Below are 15,738 nucleotides of genomic sequence, written 5' to 3' on the forward strand. Positions count from 1 at the left end.
TACTCGGTCGCGACCGCGCCGCGGGGCAGGCATGGGAGCCGCGCGCGCCCTCTCGGCGCCCACACCTGTCTGAGCAGCGGAGTGAGCCGCGGCCCCCGCGGGCTTCATGGCGAGGTGAGTGCGGGCGCAGTCTGGAGGTGCCCGCGGGCGCGCGGGGAGCCTGCCGCGCGGAGGAGCGGGACAAAGGGCCGGAGTGCGCGGGGTGGGGGCACTGTCGGCCGAAGAGGGCACTGGAACCTCGCCCCCTTCGGGCTCCTAGGGCTGGGACCCAAACCCAGAAGGAGATCCAGGGAACCTGAGAGGCTGCGGGGCATTTGGATTTACACGGTTCCACCAAGAAAGTGAATGGGACAGACCTTTTGAAACTGCTTTCTTGGATGCCAGGTGCTGGGTAGGAATCCGGGCAGAGGCTCTGGGCTCTGGGCAAGCTCTCCGCCCGACTGGGGCGATTATGCCAACTTGCCCACCACTCCTCACACCGCCGCTCATTTCCTCTTTTGCATATACGTATACAACGAGAACTGAACCTTAATTTTTAACCTGGGCTCGTGATTGTGAACACACCTTAGCAAGCAAGAAAAGTACAGCAAACACAAATTGAAGATCTGTTCTCTGGAGCTTTCATTGTTGGCGGTGGCTTCTCCAGAAACTACTGTCTGATTTATCAACAGTCCTAGTAGCAAGTGTTTCTTCTTTTGCCTGTGGGCATTCATCGGGAGTAACTTTTAAATAGAAGTTTCTAAAGGTTTAAAAGAGGAGGGAGAAGAATTATTCAGGTGGATGAAAACCAGTAACCCTCTGCAGAATACAAATTAGGTTTCTTCAGAACTTTTCCTGAGATAGCAGCTGATAAATTCGGGTTTGTTTAACTGTCCCATGGTCAACACCCGCCGGACTTCAGAAATAGCACGATGCTCCTAGTTGTTCAGGATAGTTTCTCCCAGTTCCTGAAACACGCTGTGTGCTCCTCGGAAGCAGACAGGCCAATGTCAGGATCATCTACAGGTGCCTATGCGAGAGTTTGGAATTTATAGTTGAAGGTAGCGGAACCAAAGCCAGATGCCCACAATCCTAATCTTTGTATTTATTGCACAATGTTTCAGATCCTTCTTGCACATAAGAACATTTCTAACTGTATCTCAAGAAGTCTGATAGTAGATTGGAAGTGAAGTAGGGAGAAGGGACTTAGGAAAAGACCTCCAGTATATTATTTTTAAGGGGTTGCCTTCTTTTTTTTTGATTTAATTGAGGTGCCACTGGATTCTGACACCGTGTCTGATTCAGAAGTGCAGGATCACATCTATTCAGATGTATGTTACTATACCACGAGAACTGTATTTTCTTGTGAAAGTGTTTGTGATCATACACACCACCACCTGCATCTGAATAAATTGTTTCACTGATGTTTTTTCCAGGTAAATAAAGTCAAGAGGTAATTTGTCATGCTTTCCTATGTCTGAACTGGAAAGGGCAGTTTCCAAGGTAACTAATATGGACCTCATTTTTGTAACCCTGACAATTTATTCAGGTCAGTGGTGAATACAGGTGCATTGTTCTGTCTGAATCGTGAGAGTCAAGTGTCCATGAATGAGTCAGAGTCTGCCTGTTTAGCTTGTTGAGGTTGTTCTGCAGACCCTTTCTCACAGCCCCATTAGGACTTAACCCACAAGGCATAACATGCACAAAACTCCCCTTGCTCTGAGGAATTAGCTTTTCAAGGCCTCATTAATGACAGTTTTTATATTCTTCTTTTTCTACTGCCAGATATATCCCAGGCACACTGAAGTAGTTCATTTTGCTTAATATCTGACAGAGAATGTAAACTTTTATTTTGACCACCAGGTTCTATTTAAGGTTGGCTGGATTTATAAGTGCCTTGCATTTATTTTTCTGTGTAAGATTGCAATTACATGATCAGTCCTACTTAGCCTTAAATTTTAAGACTCAGGAAAATGAGAGCTGTAGAGAATTGGCAGAGATTTGTTCATTTTTAGGTATTTGATTTGATTTAGCATGGTTTTACTGTCCAACATCCCTGACCACGGATTCCATAGAAAACCTTTTGTCATCTTTCTAAATGGGATTCAGAGTTTTAACATCACTAGCTTCTGGACTGTTTCTTTCTCTTATTGCTATTTATGGTGGTCACAGAAAGTCGCACTTTGTACAATAGAGTGTGTGAGTCCCAAGGATTAGATTTTCTCTCCCAGCATCTGTTTACTTTCAGAGTTAAATTATTCCCTTTCAAACTCTTGCCCTCTTGAGGAGACCCATGTTGTTGCAGTTTTGGAAACTTAGGTGCAGGCAAAGAGAGGCTTCTAGGTACCCAGCCTCCAAGCAAATGACAGCTACTTGCACATCTGATAATAGACAAAATCCTTTCACCTCAAGGTTACTCATGGCCTTATGAAGTGGCATCCTTGTCACAAAGTATAAGTATTTTTAGACAATCGAGAATGGGACAGTGGCTCCTACTGAGTGATGGAGACTGGAATGTGTTACCCTCTTGTGAGTCAGATACACAGAGTTGGAAAAGGAGTACTATTTCTGTCTTACTAAGCATGGTGAGATAAATATTTGCTTACCTTCATTTTCCATTCTGTTTTGCCATTTAGGTAAATGATGCATGAAAATACTCAGTTGGGAAATTTAAAAGATAATTATGTATGTCAGTAAAGGCTTATTCCTAGAAATAAGTTTATAGATCTGATTTTTTTCATCCAGCTTTAGATATGAGAATCATATCTAAAATTTCATTCCCTTTTTAAGGTGTGAGTCTCCCAGAGTTTTGTAAGGTAAGGTGATTCATCTGTTAAGGAGAATTTAAATTATGTGACCCATTAGTTTCCTTTCTCGTAGTGAGACTTTTTTACTGTGTCCGTTTACACTGATTAAGTGTTTATGTTTAAGTAAACTTTCTCTAGGGTTTATTTGCCTCCTGGAGAATTATTACATTGTAAAGTTGGGAAATTAATGCAAAACCATCTGCCTAATTTGGAAGAATTATAGTTATCCAGGGTGTTAGTAATGGGGAAAGAGCAGGGGGAGGGTGTGGAGGTCTCGGGAAAGACCTTTGGTGGGCAATAGGGGTGTTCCCCCACGATCCCCAATTTCTGAATGCATCACACCCATTCATACCTTTGGCCCCTTCTTGGAAGCTGCCTCTTGTGGAGGCCTGTTTCCTTTGCAGACTGATTAGGGAAATCTTGTCTTAGAGATAGGCAAAAAGATTTGGATGATAAAATTTCCTTTTCCTTTTCCCCTCATCCTCCAACCTCCATAATTCTGTGAGTACAGACTCCCTGGGCAGTAAATGAAGGTGTAGAAGACATTTGTAACAATATAGTGCCCAATCTTGGACTTTTGTGGCCCCGGAAAGTTATAAAATCAAACAATCCCAGAACTGGAAAGATGACCAGAGCTAAAAAGACTAGCTAAAGAGACTATCTAATTCCATTCATACTATTCAGAAAATTTCTAAACTACCCAAAACACTCTTTGGTAAAGAAGTAAGCACTTTATGAAACTTACAGCCTGAATATAGCTGTTAGTTTAAAACCACTTGGGCGCCTAAGACCACAACTTATCTCCCAATTTCTGATCAGGTGCTTACAAACCTGCATTCATTTTAAAGTCAGTGTTAATTTCTAAATCTAAATTAAGGGTTTTCTAATGCAGCTTTAGAGCTTTCAGTGTTATATTGAAACTTTAATTATTATATAAATTATTGTCGGAATAGGTCCTAACCACACAAGTTGACAAATAGCATTTAAATAATAATATAAGGAACCTGCCAGCAATAGTTCAAACCAAAAGAAATTAATATGTTGTAGGCATCTGAAGGATTGTTTATAAGGGACCAAAGCTTTCCCCTGCCCTGTTTAACAGTCCTTTACTTGTCTCTAGATGACTGGCTTCTTAACTGGCTAATGACAGAATTTAAGTGATAAAGACTTAGAACTAGTAATATTGTATAATATTCATTTGGCAATATTCTCTTATAATATTTATTTTATAGTAGTATTCTACAGAGACCACATAGCCATCTGTGATTTCTAAGTTATCCCAGAGATCCTTCACATCCATCATTTTGCTTAGGAACAAATTTGATCCTCAGCATCAAGAAGCTGGAGTGATGATACTGCTGAGAGACCCTCTCTGGCTGCCTGGTGTTCTCATTCAGGCAGAAGATTCCTCCCATTTCTGCAAACAACTCACTTTCACCAGCTGGTGACTAAAAACATTGTTTCTTTTGAAACACAGATATTTCAGTATGGTATGGTGGCACTTGTAAAATGAGGCAATTTCAAGACCTTTGAACGTTTTTCTTAAGCAAGGATTTTCTATATAGACAAAGCACTTGGAAAAGTGAATTTAAAATTAATTTTGCCCAACAGGAGGTTAATTCATTAAGGCAAGATCCTGAGTGGATTTTATTTATTTTAAAGATTTAATTATTTATGCTTACAGAACTGGGGTACGTGCTAGAGGTATGGTAGGTAAGAGGATTCACCAGAGACAGAGTGGGGAGCAGAACAGGCAGATTTACAAAGTACACTGCTGAGGGGAGCAGCGGGCAGGTCAGAAGAGGTCTGCCTCACCATGTGGGTCAGCTCCCTGGCTGGGGATTGAACTCGTGCTGCAGTGGCTTCAGAGAGCTTTATAATGTGGTGCTTTAACCCGTTGCACCATAAGGAAGAGCCCAGATTTTATTTTTAAGTGCATTTGAATTAATTAAGACTCTTCTCTGCCATTCTCTCCCCTGACATCCTTGTGAATGGACTGTTTCAATGTTTGGATAAATGGAAAAAGCTAAAGACAGAGGCCACTGGAACAAATTTTGGTGGAGAGATTATTCAAACTTTGTTTTCTCATATCCAGTTAATATACAAATTCCAGATCTGAGACCTAAAGGGCACCTGCTAGATGATAATATGAGACTATTTCAACCATCATGTTCTTTGTTCACATTGAAAATATTATCTACAACTTATGACAATACATAATACAATACTTTCTTATTGCCTTTTCTCACTCCTTCAGTAATTCTGTTTTGAAATCACAAATACTTGGCAGCTCGGATCTCTGGGTTCTTTTTTTTATTTTTCCTTAAGATAAACTAAAGCAAAACTCTGTTTAATACATGTACTCGTAAATGTGAGCAGGCTTTAATGCTGTCCACATTAATCACAGGTGTACAGGAGTCCAAGATACAGCCCTGTGGGAGACAGGTCATTCCTCCTAACAATCTCATTCTTGGCAGGGATTCTGCCATGAGGGCATTTAGTCATCTAAATAGCGACTTACATAGAGAAAAACCCCAACAAGTGTCCAGGGGTTGGCTACTCAGCCAGGAAATGGGAATAATCAGAGACAGAGCCAACCCCCCTCAAATCCTCATCCAGGAGATGGGAATAATCAGAGACAGAGCCAATCCCCATCCTTACGGGCTACTATCACCACACCTATCACTTCCCCAAATTTCCTGTTGAGAAGGAAGATTCTACTCATATTCCCTCATCCACCATTAGGCTTGGCAGTGTCCCTAACAGGCAAATACAAACACATGTGTGCATGTTTATATGCGCCCTCTGGTTTCCAGGATTTGGAGAAATAATTAGACATATCTCCTCCCCACAGAACATCCCAGGGACCTTTCCTGATTGGAAAAATCAAGAGTTTTAAGGCATCAGTACATCTCAAGGAACTGGTTTTCCAGACCTTTATTCCTTCTTTTTCCAACCCCTGTTTTTGACAGAAGTAGCATCAAAGAGAAAGAGGCAAGCGAAGAGATTCTAGCAGTAAGACAAATTCATATTTCAGAAATACAGTTTGTACATTGGGAATGTAAAGTCAGTGGAATTTTTCAGTTTTATATAAAAGAAGACAAAAACCACCTGAGAGTCTCCAGCAGGTGTATATTCTCAAAAAGAAAGAGTGAGACTCATGAGGTATCTCCTTGACATCTGTTCTGTCCCATTCGCCTTGAGATGTAACCTTGTTATAGGCTTCCCCTACTAAGTCATCTTCTCTTGAGCAGAAGGTTCAGAGTTAGTCAGAATCAACTGATTTTGAACATTCATGAAAGTACTTCCAATCTTTTTGTTGTTTTCTTGTAGGATATTTGATCCAGGTCTATAAACATACATTTCAAGATGAAATCCAAACTTCATTTAGCATCTACCTCCCTTCATAATCTGGCTCTTTCCTGCTGCTACACTTCCTGTGTCACCCCATAGCTCCTGAAATAACTCACACTATGGCAAGGCTCCATGCCCTGGTTCCCTTTCTAAGTACCCCCTTTAATTTGTCTTCTGTTATCTTCTGTTCAACTTCAACACCTGCCTCAAGCCTCACCTTCCCTGGAATACTAACACTTCTTAGTGTGTAGACTAAAGGGTGCTCCAGGATTCCCAAACTTGCAAGCTCTAAAGGGGTCCTGCCACCTGCTACATAAAGACAGAGCATACTCTTAGTGTAAAAGAAATAGGATTAGTCTACACTGAAAAAAGAAAAGATAATATGACAACCAATGTTACCTAGCTTCTCATGGGTAAATGCTCAGCCAAACTGCGTTAGCCGAAAGTGGGGCCTCTGAGGCCCACAGTTTGCCACAAGTCTAAGGCACCTTCTAGCATGAAACCTAGGAAAGGGGTCGGGGGGGGGGGTGAGCAGACAAGTCTGGGACAAAAGGAGCAAAATAAAAGTACAAAGCAAGAGTCTCTTACCCATGTCTCTTCTAAGCGTCTCTACATGTCTTGACTCCACAAGTCTCTTTCCATGTCCCCCAAGTCCAAAGCTGAAAAGCAAATGCTCTCTTCTTCCTCATATGTGCCCCTCTAAGTCTTCTTCCAAGTCAGCTCCCAGCCACCCCTCGCCTGCTCATCTCCACTCTTCACTCAGTGGAGCAGAAAACATGGAACCTTTGCTTTTGTTATGGAGCTGACAGTTACAACCTGTTTTCTTACTGTTGGGTTTCCTGCCCTGTTTCTTATGTAACATATCACCCACATCTATGTGAGCCTGCATCATTTAAAAAGTATTTTTGGAGTCATCCTATTGATTCTTCATTCATTCTCTCTTCCACTAATACAAGTGTTTATCCAAGAAATCTTAGTTGAATGCTTTTATCGTCCCTAATTCAAGGACTTAAGCTAGATGGGAGCCCAGGTACAAAGACCTGAAAAACTAGTCAACAGGAACAGTCACAATGTGATCACCCTCATGTTCCATTCACAGCCTTTGGCAAAGATCTAGATAGTGCACAGCAAAATCCAAAGGAAGAAGGAATATTTTGTTTGTTAAAGACTTTATTGCTCTGGAACTAAATTTACAATAGTTAGGTTGTCCTCAATTCAAATCAAATAAATAAAAGTCTCATTCCTGGATGTACCCACTGTTTAGAAGCCATAAGACTTCTAGAAGGTACGACATTAGGCAGCCCTCTCTCCTCAGTGCCTCAGTCATTCAGTAAGATGTAATTTAAATTTCTCTCTACATGAAAAAGTAGCTCCGAAAATTTTCCAAGTACATGCTGTAATGAGAGTGAGAGGGAAGTAGAAAGGAAAGCGGGAGGACTAGGGAGGTAGGAGAGTATGAAGGCTTAAAGTCAAGCATAATGAAGGCTCAGAATCATGCAGAGATTGCAGCTGGTTGACCACTTCATCTGGGGATTAATGGCATAAGCATGCTCCCTGTCACCAGGGAAGCTCTTATAGAAGGGAATGATCACCCGATTTCATTTTGCTCACCTTTGAGCAGTACAAGGTCAAGCTCTGACATTGTAAGTGAGACCATTATCTAGGGGCTCCTCTCCACAGCCAGATTCCTAAAGGGGGTTCAGAGACTTGCAAACAATGACAAGCAACTGCTGGGCTGCTGCGCATGCTCAGACTTACTCTTCTGACCTGCTTTTCTTTGCCTCTACAGATTGGTGCTCAACATGGCAGAGATCCCAGGGCTCCTCTTTCTGCTCCTTTTCCTCCTCTGTGCTATTGGGCAGATAAGTGCCCAGTGGAAACCCACTTGGCCTGCCTACCGCCTACCTGTGGTCTTACCCCAGTCCACCCTCAGCTTAGCCAAGCCAGACTTTGGGGCAGAAGCCAAATTGGAAGTGTCTTCTTCATGTGGACCCCAGTGTCACAAGGGAACCCCACTGCCCACTTATGAAGAAGTCAAGCAGTATCTGTCTTATGAAACTCTTTATGCTAATGGCAGCCGAACGGAGACACAGGTGGGCATTTACATCCTAAGTAATGCCCAGGGTGAGTCTGCAGGAAAGTCTCGGAGGAAGCGACAGATTTATGGTTATGACAGCAGGTTCAGCATTTTTGGGAAGGACTTCCTGCTCAACTACCCCTTCTCGACATCTGTGAAGTTATCCACAGGCTGCACTGGCACTCTAGTGGCGGAGAAGCATGTCCTCACAGCTGCCCACTGCATACATGATGGGAAGACCTATGTGAAGGGAACCCAGAAGCTTCGAGTGGGCTTCCTGAAACCCAAGTTTAAAGATGGCGGTCGAGGGACAAATGACTCAACCTCAGCCATGCCCGACAAAATGAAGTTTCAGTGGATCAGGGTGAAACGCACCCATGTGCCCAAGGGGTGGATCAAGGGCAATGCCAATGACATTGGCATGGATTATGACTATGCCCTCCTGGAACTTAAGAAGCCCCACAAGAGAAAGTTCATGAAGATTGGCGTGAGCCCTCCAGCTAAGCAACTGCCAGGAGGCAGAATCCACTTCTCTGGTTATGACAATGACCGGCCAGGCAATTTGGTGTACCGTTTCTGTGACGTCAAAGATGAGACCTATGACCTGCTGTACCAGCAGTGTGATGCCCAGCCTGGGGCCAGTGGGTCAGGGGTCTATGTGAGGATGTGGAAGAGACAGCAGCAGAAGTGGGAGCGAAAAATCATTGGCATCTTTTCAGGGCATCAGTGGGTAGACATGAATGGTTCACCACAGGATTTCAATGTGGCGGTTAGAATCACCCCTCTTAAATATGCCCAGATTTGCTTTTGGATTAAAGGAAACTATGTGGATTGTAGGGAAGGATGACACTGAGTTCCTTCCCAGCAGCACTTAAAGGTCTTTCTGTACTTATTGTAGAAGAGCTCAAATTTTGTCACTGGGTGTGAGTTTGTATGTGTGTATGTATGTGCGTATGTCATAATTATCTTAAGATTTTTTAAGAAAGCAAGTTGACTGGCTTTATTATTTGAAAACTGGTATAATATCACTTAATCAGTTTAAAAAAAGACTTCTGCATAGAAATAAAAAATATGATAATGTTTGGAACAATAGGGAATTGTTAGTGATTAAGTTAATCTTTCACTGTTTGAGAACTTTGATTTTTGTTTTATCTGAACTTGTTTCAAGGTTTATATTAAATATCTGGCATATGGGAGATGTGTTTTCTAATGTGTGCATGTTTGGGTGTGTGTATTTTCTCCTGGGATTCATCTTCTCTGTTTTCTTTTCTTTCTTTTTTTTTAATGCCTAGTTATTACTGTTTCTGGATGGCAGTGCTCCCCATGGCAAACAATTCTTTGGGACTTTCATAATACTCCTTTGACAGACAGTCATTCTATTTTGACTTGGGGGTTGTTTGCAAGGTAGTCCTTGATCTATAAAATAATTTGTTGACCATAACATCAGACATATTAAACCGTATCTTCCAAAGACTACTGCCTTTATTTTTGGGGAAGACCTTACACGTTCCTCTGCCCACTTTGTAGGCTCACCAGGGTAAGCAAGATCATTTATGCCAGTTCCTCCATTTAACAGGATCTCACATTTCTTGAACTAGCTGCTTTTCAGAAGACAATAAGCAGACCTAATTAGAACGTGCTTTAATGCTCACATCTCATATGTGATCATTTGGATGGAGTAATTTAAAATGAATTAAATTCCAGAGAACAATGGATGTTTTGCTAGGCAGATGTCACAACAGAATAACCACTTGTTTGGAGCCTGGCATAATCACATAGTCTAATCAAAGTTATTCTGAAGCATTTTCAGCATGCCTTTAGAAAGCTGTGTACTTTTTCAATTTGGAAACTTATCTCTCTTATAGTAAAACATATTTAAAAGGTGCTTTGAAAAAAGTATGTGTGTGTGTTTTTTCCCCGCCACTAACTGGAAAGGGGCCTGTTTTACTGATGTGCTTTTAGCTGCAAGCACATGTAATCAGGTGTAATCATAAAATGAAATTTGGGAAGAATAAAAAATGGATCAGAATCCTGCACTCCAATATATGTCTTTATAAATTATCAAGATAATAATCACAGCGTACAAAGAAAGGACTTTCACTTAGTGTTTTAATTTTATGGCTCTTAGTCTGAGTAGTTCTTTCAAAATGTATCATTGGAGATAAAGAGCTATTGAACATAAGGCAAGTATTCACTGTGTTTGTGCTCAGTCATTTCAACCTGCATCAAGGCTGTTTGTGAAGATGGTCAAACATAGCACTGGTGCTTCAACATTCTCCAGGAGACTTCTGGCTTGTGTTTCTTGAGCTTTTTGGAAGAATAAGCCTGATAAGGCAGTCAAGAAACATATAACATCATGCTTGCATCTAACCACTTTAGAAACAATATTCATTAGCCATAAAAATAAGGGCTGCCAGGAATCTTGAGGCCCAGTAAAATTTTCTTTGGAATCTAACTGGACTGTAGGCTGAGGAAAAAAGAGTTTACCATATTTATGTGTAGCATTTGGATTTCAGAGTTTGTTTTTGTTTTTGCTTGGTGCAAATAGAAATCACTGAATATCTAGACATAGTGCTCCTTTAGTGAAACGCCTAGATTTCTTAATTTTGATTTGTTTTGCCAACTTAAATTGTCCTTCAGCAAGGGTAAACTATGACACAGTCAAAATTATATCAATGGCTTATTCATAGGGAGAAGTGAACTAAAATAACACATATTAAACATATGCCAATATATAACTCATAGAACCATAGAAGAAGAATGAAAAATAATTTAACGTGTCCGTTTTTAGTGGTTAAAAAATGGAAGCAGTATCTAGACTGTCATATAAATTGGAATGAAAAAAAAAAAAGAACTCTCACGATAGTAATAGTGAAGTTAATGGTTTACATGCACTAGTTACACATTGTAAACATATATTCCTAGGAAGGCTGGTATAACAATATTAAACACTCATCCTTCCAGATATTCTACCAAAAATTAAAAGGGTGCTATCATCAAGTAGCAGGGAGATGTTTTTCAATGCTTCCTTTATCAGGGATTCACATGCTTGTTTGCACATTAAAGCTCTAAGAAGTCCTGTAGTGGAGACTCATGTTAATGTTTGAAAATATGCATTTCAATAAACATCTTTGATCACAGAACCCTTGTTTTTTTTAAATATATATATATGTATATGTATATATATATACATATATATATATATATATTCTGTCTATGAGCAATTTAATGTTCAAATGAATACATTTTGAGGGACTCTGTTACCAGCCTTTAGTTCACAGTTATGATGAGGAGCCCCAAAAGGTGTTGGTGCAAGATTTGGAAATGTTCAGAAGGTAAGATTGGTGAGGATAAACTGAATGTCCTTTTCACTAAGAATCAGAAGGTTGTAGTGGAATTTGGGACACATTTTTTTACATAGACTTTATTTAGAATTTTGAATTTTCAAGAGAAACTAGTCCAAAAAAAGGGAAGACAGGACTAAAGAGGTAAAAAGATGATAACCTAATTAATTTCGGAGTTGTAGTCTGTCTTCACTTTCTTTGGACTGAAATGTATTTTTAAAACAAACAAAAACAAAAACCTTGAAAGGGAGTTGGCACACATGTCATGCTCTTTACCTTGCTGGCTCAGTCGGCAGGGCAGGGCAGGGCAGGCCCCCAGTGACACCTAGGTCAATATTTCAGGTAGAGTCCATCCTCTAGCCCCTAAAGGAGTCTTTAGCACAGAACTTTTTGAGAATGACAAAGCCTGCACTGAAACAATGACCTTCTAAATTTGAAGCGCATGTAGCTCTGCTAGCTGGAGGATAAGTGACAGCCACCACAGGTTGTTGGGGAAGTTCTAACAGCAGCCCCAGTATCTCTCCTCTGAAAGCCAATGGGCCCCAGCCAGGAAACCTAGTGGATCATCACTACACTGGTCTGCCTTTCCATCTTGCCTTTTTTGTCTACTCTTTCTCTTAATCCTTTTCATGAGCAAGTTCAAGGACCCCCCCACACACACACACAACCCTTTGATTTCTAATGGACTTTTTGTAGAGGCCATTTAATTTGTCATCCAGAATGGAATTCCATTGATAGTGATTGAAAAGGAATTATACTGAAAATAAGGCTAGAATAGCAGGCGTCAACCAGAAAAGGCCTAGGAAAACCAGAATATGTCTGGTCATCTTATTAAAAGCTTCGAAGCATTGTATGGAGTGTGGTCTGGCCCAATCCTTTTTAACTTCAGAACATGTAGGGACTGCAGCTCCCTGCATCTCTTCTCTGGGTTTTCACTGTGGTTCCAACTCTATGCCTTTTGTTATTGAATCAGCACTCTAGGGCATCTGATAGAAAAGGCATTTTAAAATTATTTTAATGGGGAGACTCCTAGAGTACATTATGTAGTAAATACGGACACTGGAATGCTGATCCAGAAGAAGAAGGCACGTAGACACAGACGAATAAAACATCTGGTTTTAGTCTGGTATTTTTCCAAAGGAGAAAATAAACCAGCTCCCAAAATAAAAGTAAACACAAGGCTGGTTTGGAAACATAATGGCCTTGGAGTTGACCAGACAGTTTCTTAGTTGCTTCAATTCCATTTAGTTTAAAACTTAAAATCATCCTATGTTATTTAAATATTCACAGTCTCAAGCCCTAGCTCCTTCTGTGTGCTGGGGTGAAACAGATAAAGAGGGGAAAGAGCAAACTTAACCTGATTTACTGCAATTTCTCCTCAGTGGTTGCTGCTCTTCAGCTAACGCCCTCCTCATTAACCTCTGGTGATGTAAACTTGCATCTTCTGCTGTTGGAGCCCCAAGCTATCAGACAGCTCCTCTAATAGTTAATCAGCAAGCAAATTCAATCACAGCCTGCCTTTTCCATTCCCACAGAATCCACATGACACATACAGACTTGCTACATCCAACTGAGAGTTGCCCACTGGAGACCTAGGGAGCAATGTTCCAGACTCAGGGAGCTGGAGTACCAGGGCTCCTGGCATCCTGATTTGTTCTGCTAAAGAAGTAGATAGAAGGACTCCCTGGTAGCCTGAGGTTTAAATCTCAGCACTATCTGAGTTTGTTCCAGTTAGGGAGCTAACCAACATGGTGCAGCAGACCTCTCCTGTCTCACCTCTGCTTCCCTCAGTAGATTTGCTTGTCCTGCTCCTGACTTTGATTCTGGTAACTCCTCTTACCCCCTGCACCTCTGGCCTATACCCCCATTCTTTTTTTTTTTTTTTTAAAGATTTATTTGTATATACAGAACGGGGGTACAGGCCAGAGGCTCAGGGGCGGTGAGAGGCTTCACCAGAGACAGAGTGGGGAGCAGAACAGGCAGATCGACGAAGCACACTGCTGAGGGGAGCAGCGGGCGGGTCAGGAGAGGTCTGCCACGCCATGTGGTCTCCTCCGGGGCAGGCGGGATTTGAACTCATGCGAAAGTGCCTTTAGCTTCTCAGTGGAGTGCTTTAACCCGCTGCGCCACCAGGGAGGTCCCCCTTTTTTTTTTTTTTTAAGATTTATTTATTCATATGGAACTGGGGTACAGGCCAGAGATGCAGAGGGTGAGAGGATTCACCAGAGAAGGGTGCAGAACAGGCAGATCAATGAAGTACATTGCTGAGGGGAGCAGCGGGTGGATCAGGAGAGGTTTGCCTCGCCATGTGGATCTCCTCCGGGGCAGGCAGGGTTCGAACTCATGCGGAAGTGGCTTTAGCTTCTCAGTGTTGTGTTTTAACCCGCTGAGCCACCAGGGAGGGCCCTATACCCCCATTCTTATATGCATCAATAAATAAAAATAAATCCCTTAAAAAAAAGTAGACAGAGCTCAGTGTAGCCTGAGCAAAGTACACATGGAAAATAGTGTAAAATAGAGGGTGTGGGAGAGATAAGTGTCTGACCAGCTCAAACAGGGACTACAGATTTTGAAAGGGACTTTGGAATTCATTCTTCTTGCAGGGAGAGACATTTCAAGGACTTTTAGTAGGGGAGATTTAATGGGCTTTGATCAAAGCCAACTATGAGGTATAATAGGCAGGCACATGCCTAAGGCATATAGTAATTTTAGGAATCCACAAAATTGTTAAAACTTAATTCAAAAGCCAAAGAACGAAATGAACTTTTAAGTCATAGAAATGTTTTAAAAGATATGTTAATACAGTCATCTTTATACCAGTGCAGTCATAAAATATAACTTTTAATTTTTTTAAGCCTCTTGAGGTGTATTTATAAAGTACAAGAATACATTTACTGTGCCTAGTCTTGGATTTATTTTTATTACTCCTTTGCCTTCCTTTCCAATCTGCTGAGATTTCTGCTTGCTCTCAGCTGAGAGTCCTGAGCTAATTTTACTAACTTATCTGCTCTTTTCTCTAATGAACAAAAGACTAACACAACCTTTCCCAAAAGTAAATGTGAATTCTCCTCGGAAAGCCCTCAAGGATCTTCCTGTGGAAAATGACACTGTACAGTTCACTGGGAACAGAGAAATTGGTGTCCTTCTTGGACTACTGCCTTCATCTCCTCTAACTGAGCCAACTGGCAGGCCTTGTCCAGCCTGAGCAGTGAGGAGAAAGCTGATTAGGTTTAAGATGGAAGGTAATGAAAATCAAGGTTTTTTTTTGTATTGGTCACAATAAATTTGAAATGTTCCCAGAGACACCCAAGGCTAGATGTCAAGCAAGCACTCCCAGCTGTTAAGAAATTCTCTCTGCTGGCCTATACCCCAGTTCTTGCATGCATGCATAAATAAAAAGAAATCTCTGGTGGTGTGCAAAGGGTTAAAGCACAGCACTATAAAGCTATTAGCAGCCATTGCAGCATGAATTCAATCCCCAGCCAGCCAGGGAGGTGACCCACATGGTATAGCAGACCTCTCCTGTCTTGCCTGCTGCTCCCCTCAATGGTGTATTGCAGCAAATTCTACCTGTTCTGCTCCCCTCTCTGTCTGGTGAATCCTCTCACACCCAGCACGTCTGGCCTGTACCTATTTCTTGCATGAATAAGCAAATACATCTTTTTTCCTTAAAAAAAATTTAAAAAGGCCCTCCCTGGTGATGCCACAGGTTAGGACACACCACTGGAAGCTAGCCCAGCTGCTTCAGTGCCAGTTCGATCTCCACCCCGGAGGTGACCCACATGGCGCCACAGACCTCTCCTGTCTCACTCGCTGCTCCCCTCAGCAGTGTACTTCGTTGATCTACCTGTTCTGCTCCCCACTCTGTCTCTGGTGAATCCTCTCACTTCCTCTGTGCCTCTGGCCTGTACCCCAGTTCTGTATGTCTAAATAAATAAATCTTTAAAAAAAAAAAAAAAGACTTAGTAGACAGTTCAGTGTGCAACCTGAGCAAAGTACAAAGTACAAATCAGCAGATGGTATTTAAGCCACAGAATACGATAGTATCACCTGAGGAGAGAATGAGAGTTGAGGACAGAATTGTCAGCAAAGAGAGGGTAAATTTGTTGAGGGAAAGGTGTAGGCAATGAAGAGATTAGAATTTGCCAATCCATTCAGCGGAAAACAAGAGAAATGT

The 15,738-nt window shown here is 41.6% G+C and overlaps 1 protein-coding gene across 4 annotated transcripts in view; it reads left to right on the forward strand.

Moving 5' to 3' along the window:
• Positions 1-9,217, forward strand: part of PRSS23 (protease, serine, 23) — a 9,666-nt gene extending 449 nt beyond the window's left edge. Inside the window, exons 1-2 of one of the 4 annotated variants that reach the window (XM_012725720.1) lie at positions 13-118; positions 7,930-9,217. In XM_012725720.1, the coding sequence (XP_012581174.1) occupies positions 7,943-9,064 (1,122 nt within the window). In that variant the 5' untranslated portion in view covers positions 13-118; positions 7,930-7,942 and the 3' untranslated portion in view covers positions 9,065-9,217. Of the gene's footprint in view, positions 1-12; positions 119-1,424; positions 1,483-7,929 lie in introns of those variants that run through there. The other 3 variants (XM_004683274.2, XM_012725718.1, XM_012725719.1) reach the window with 3 other exon arrangements.
• The last annotated feature ends 6,521 nt before the right edge of the window (positions 9,218-15,738 follow it).

This window comes from Condylura cristata, unplaced genomic scaffold (genome assembly GCF_000260355.1).
Source record: "Condylura cristata isolate star-nosed mole 26May11 unplaced genomic scaffold, ConCri1.0 scaffold00015, whole genome shotgun sequence".
NCBI lineage: Eukaryota > Metazoa > Chordata > Mammalia > Eulipotyphla > Talpidae > Condylura > Condylura cristata.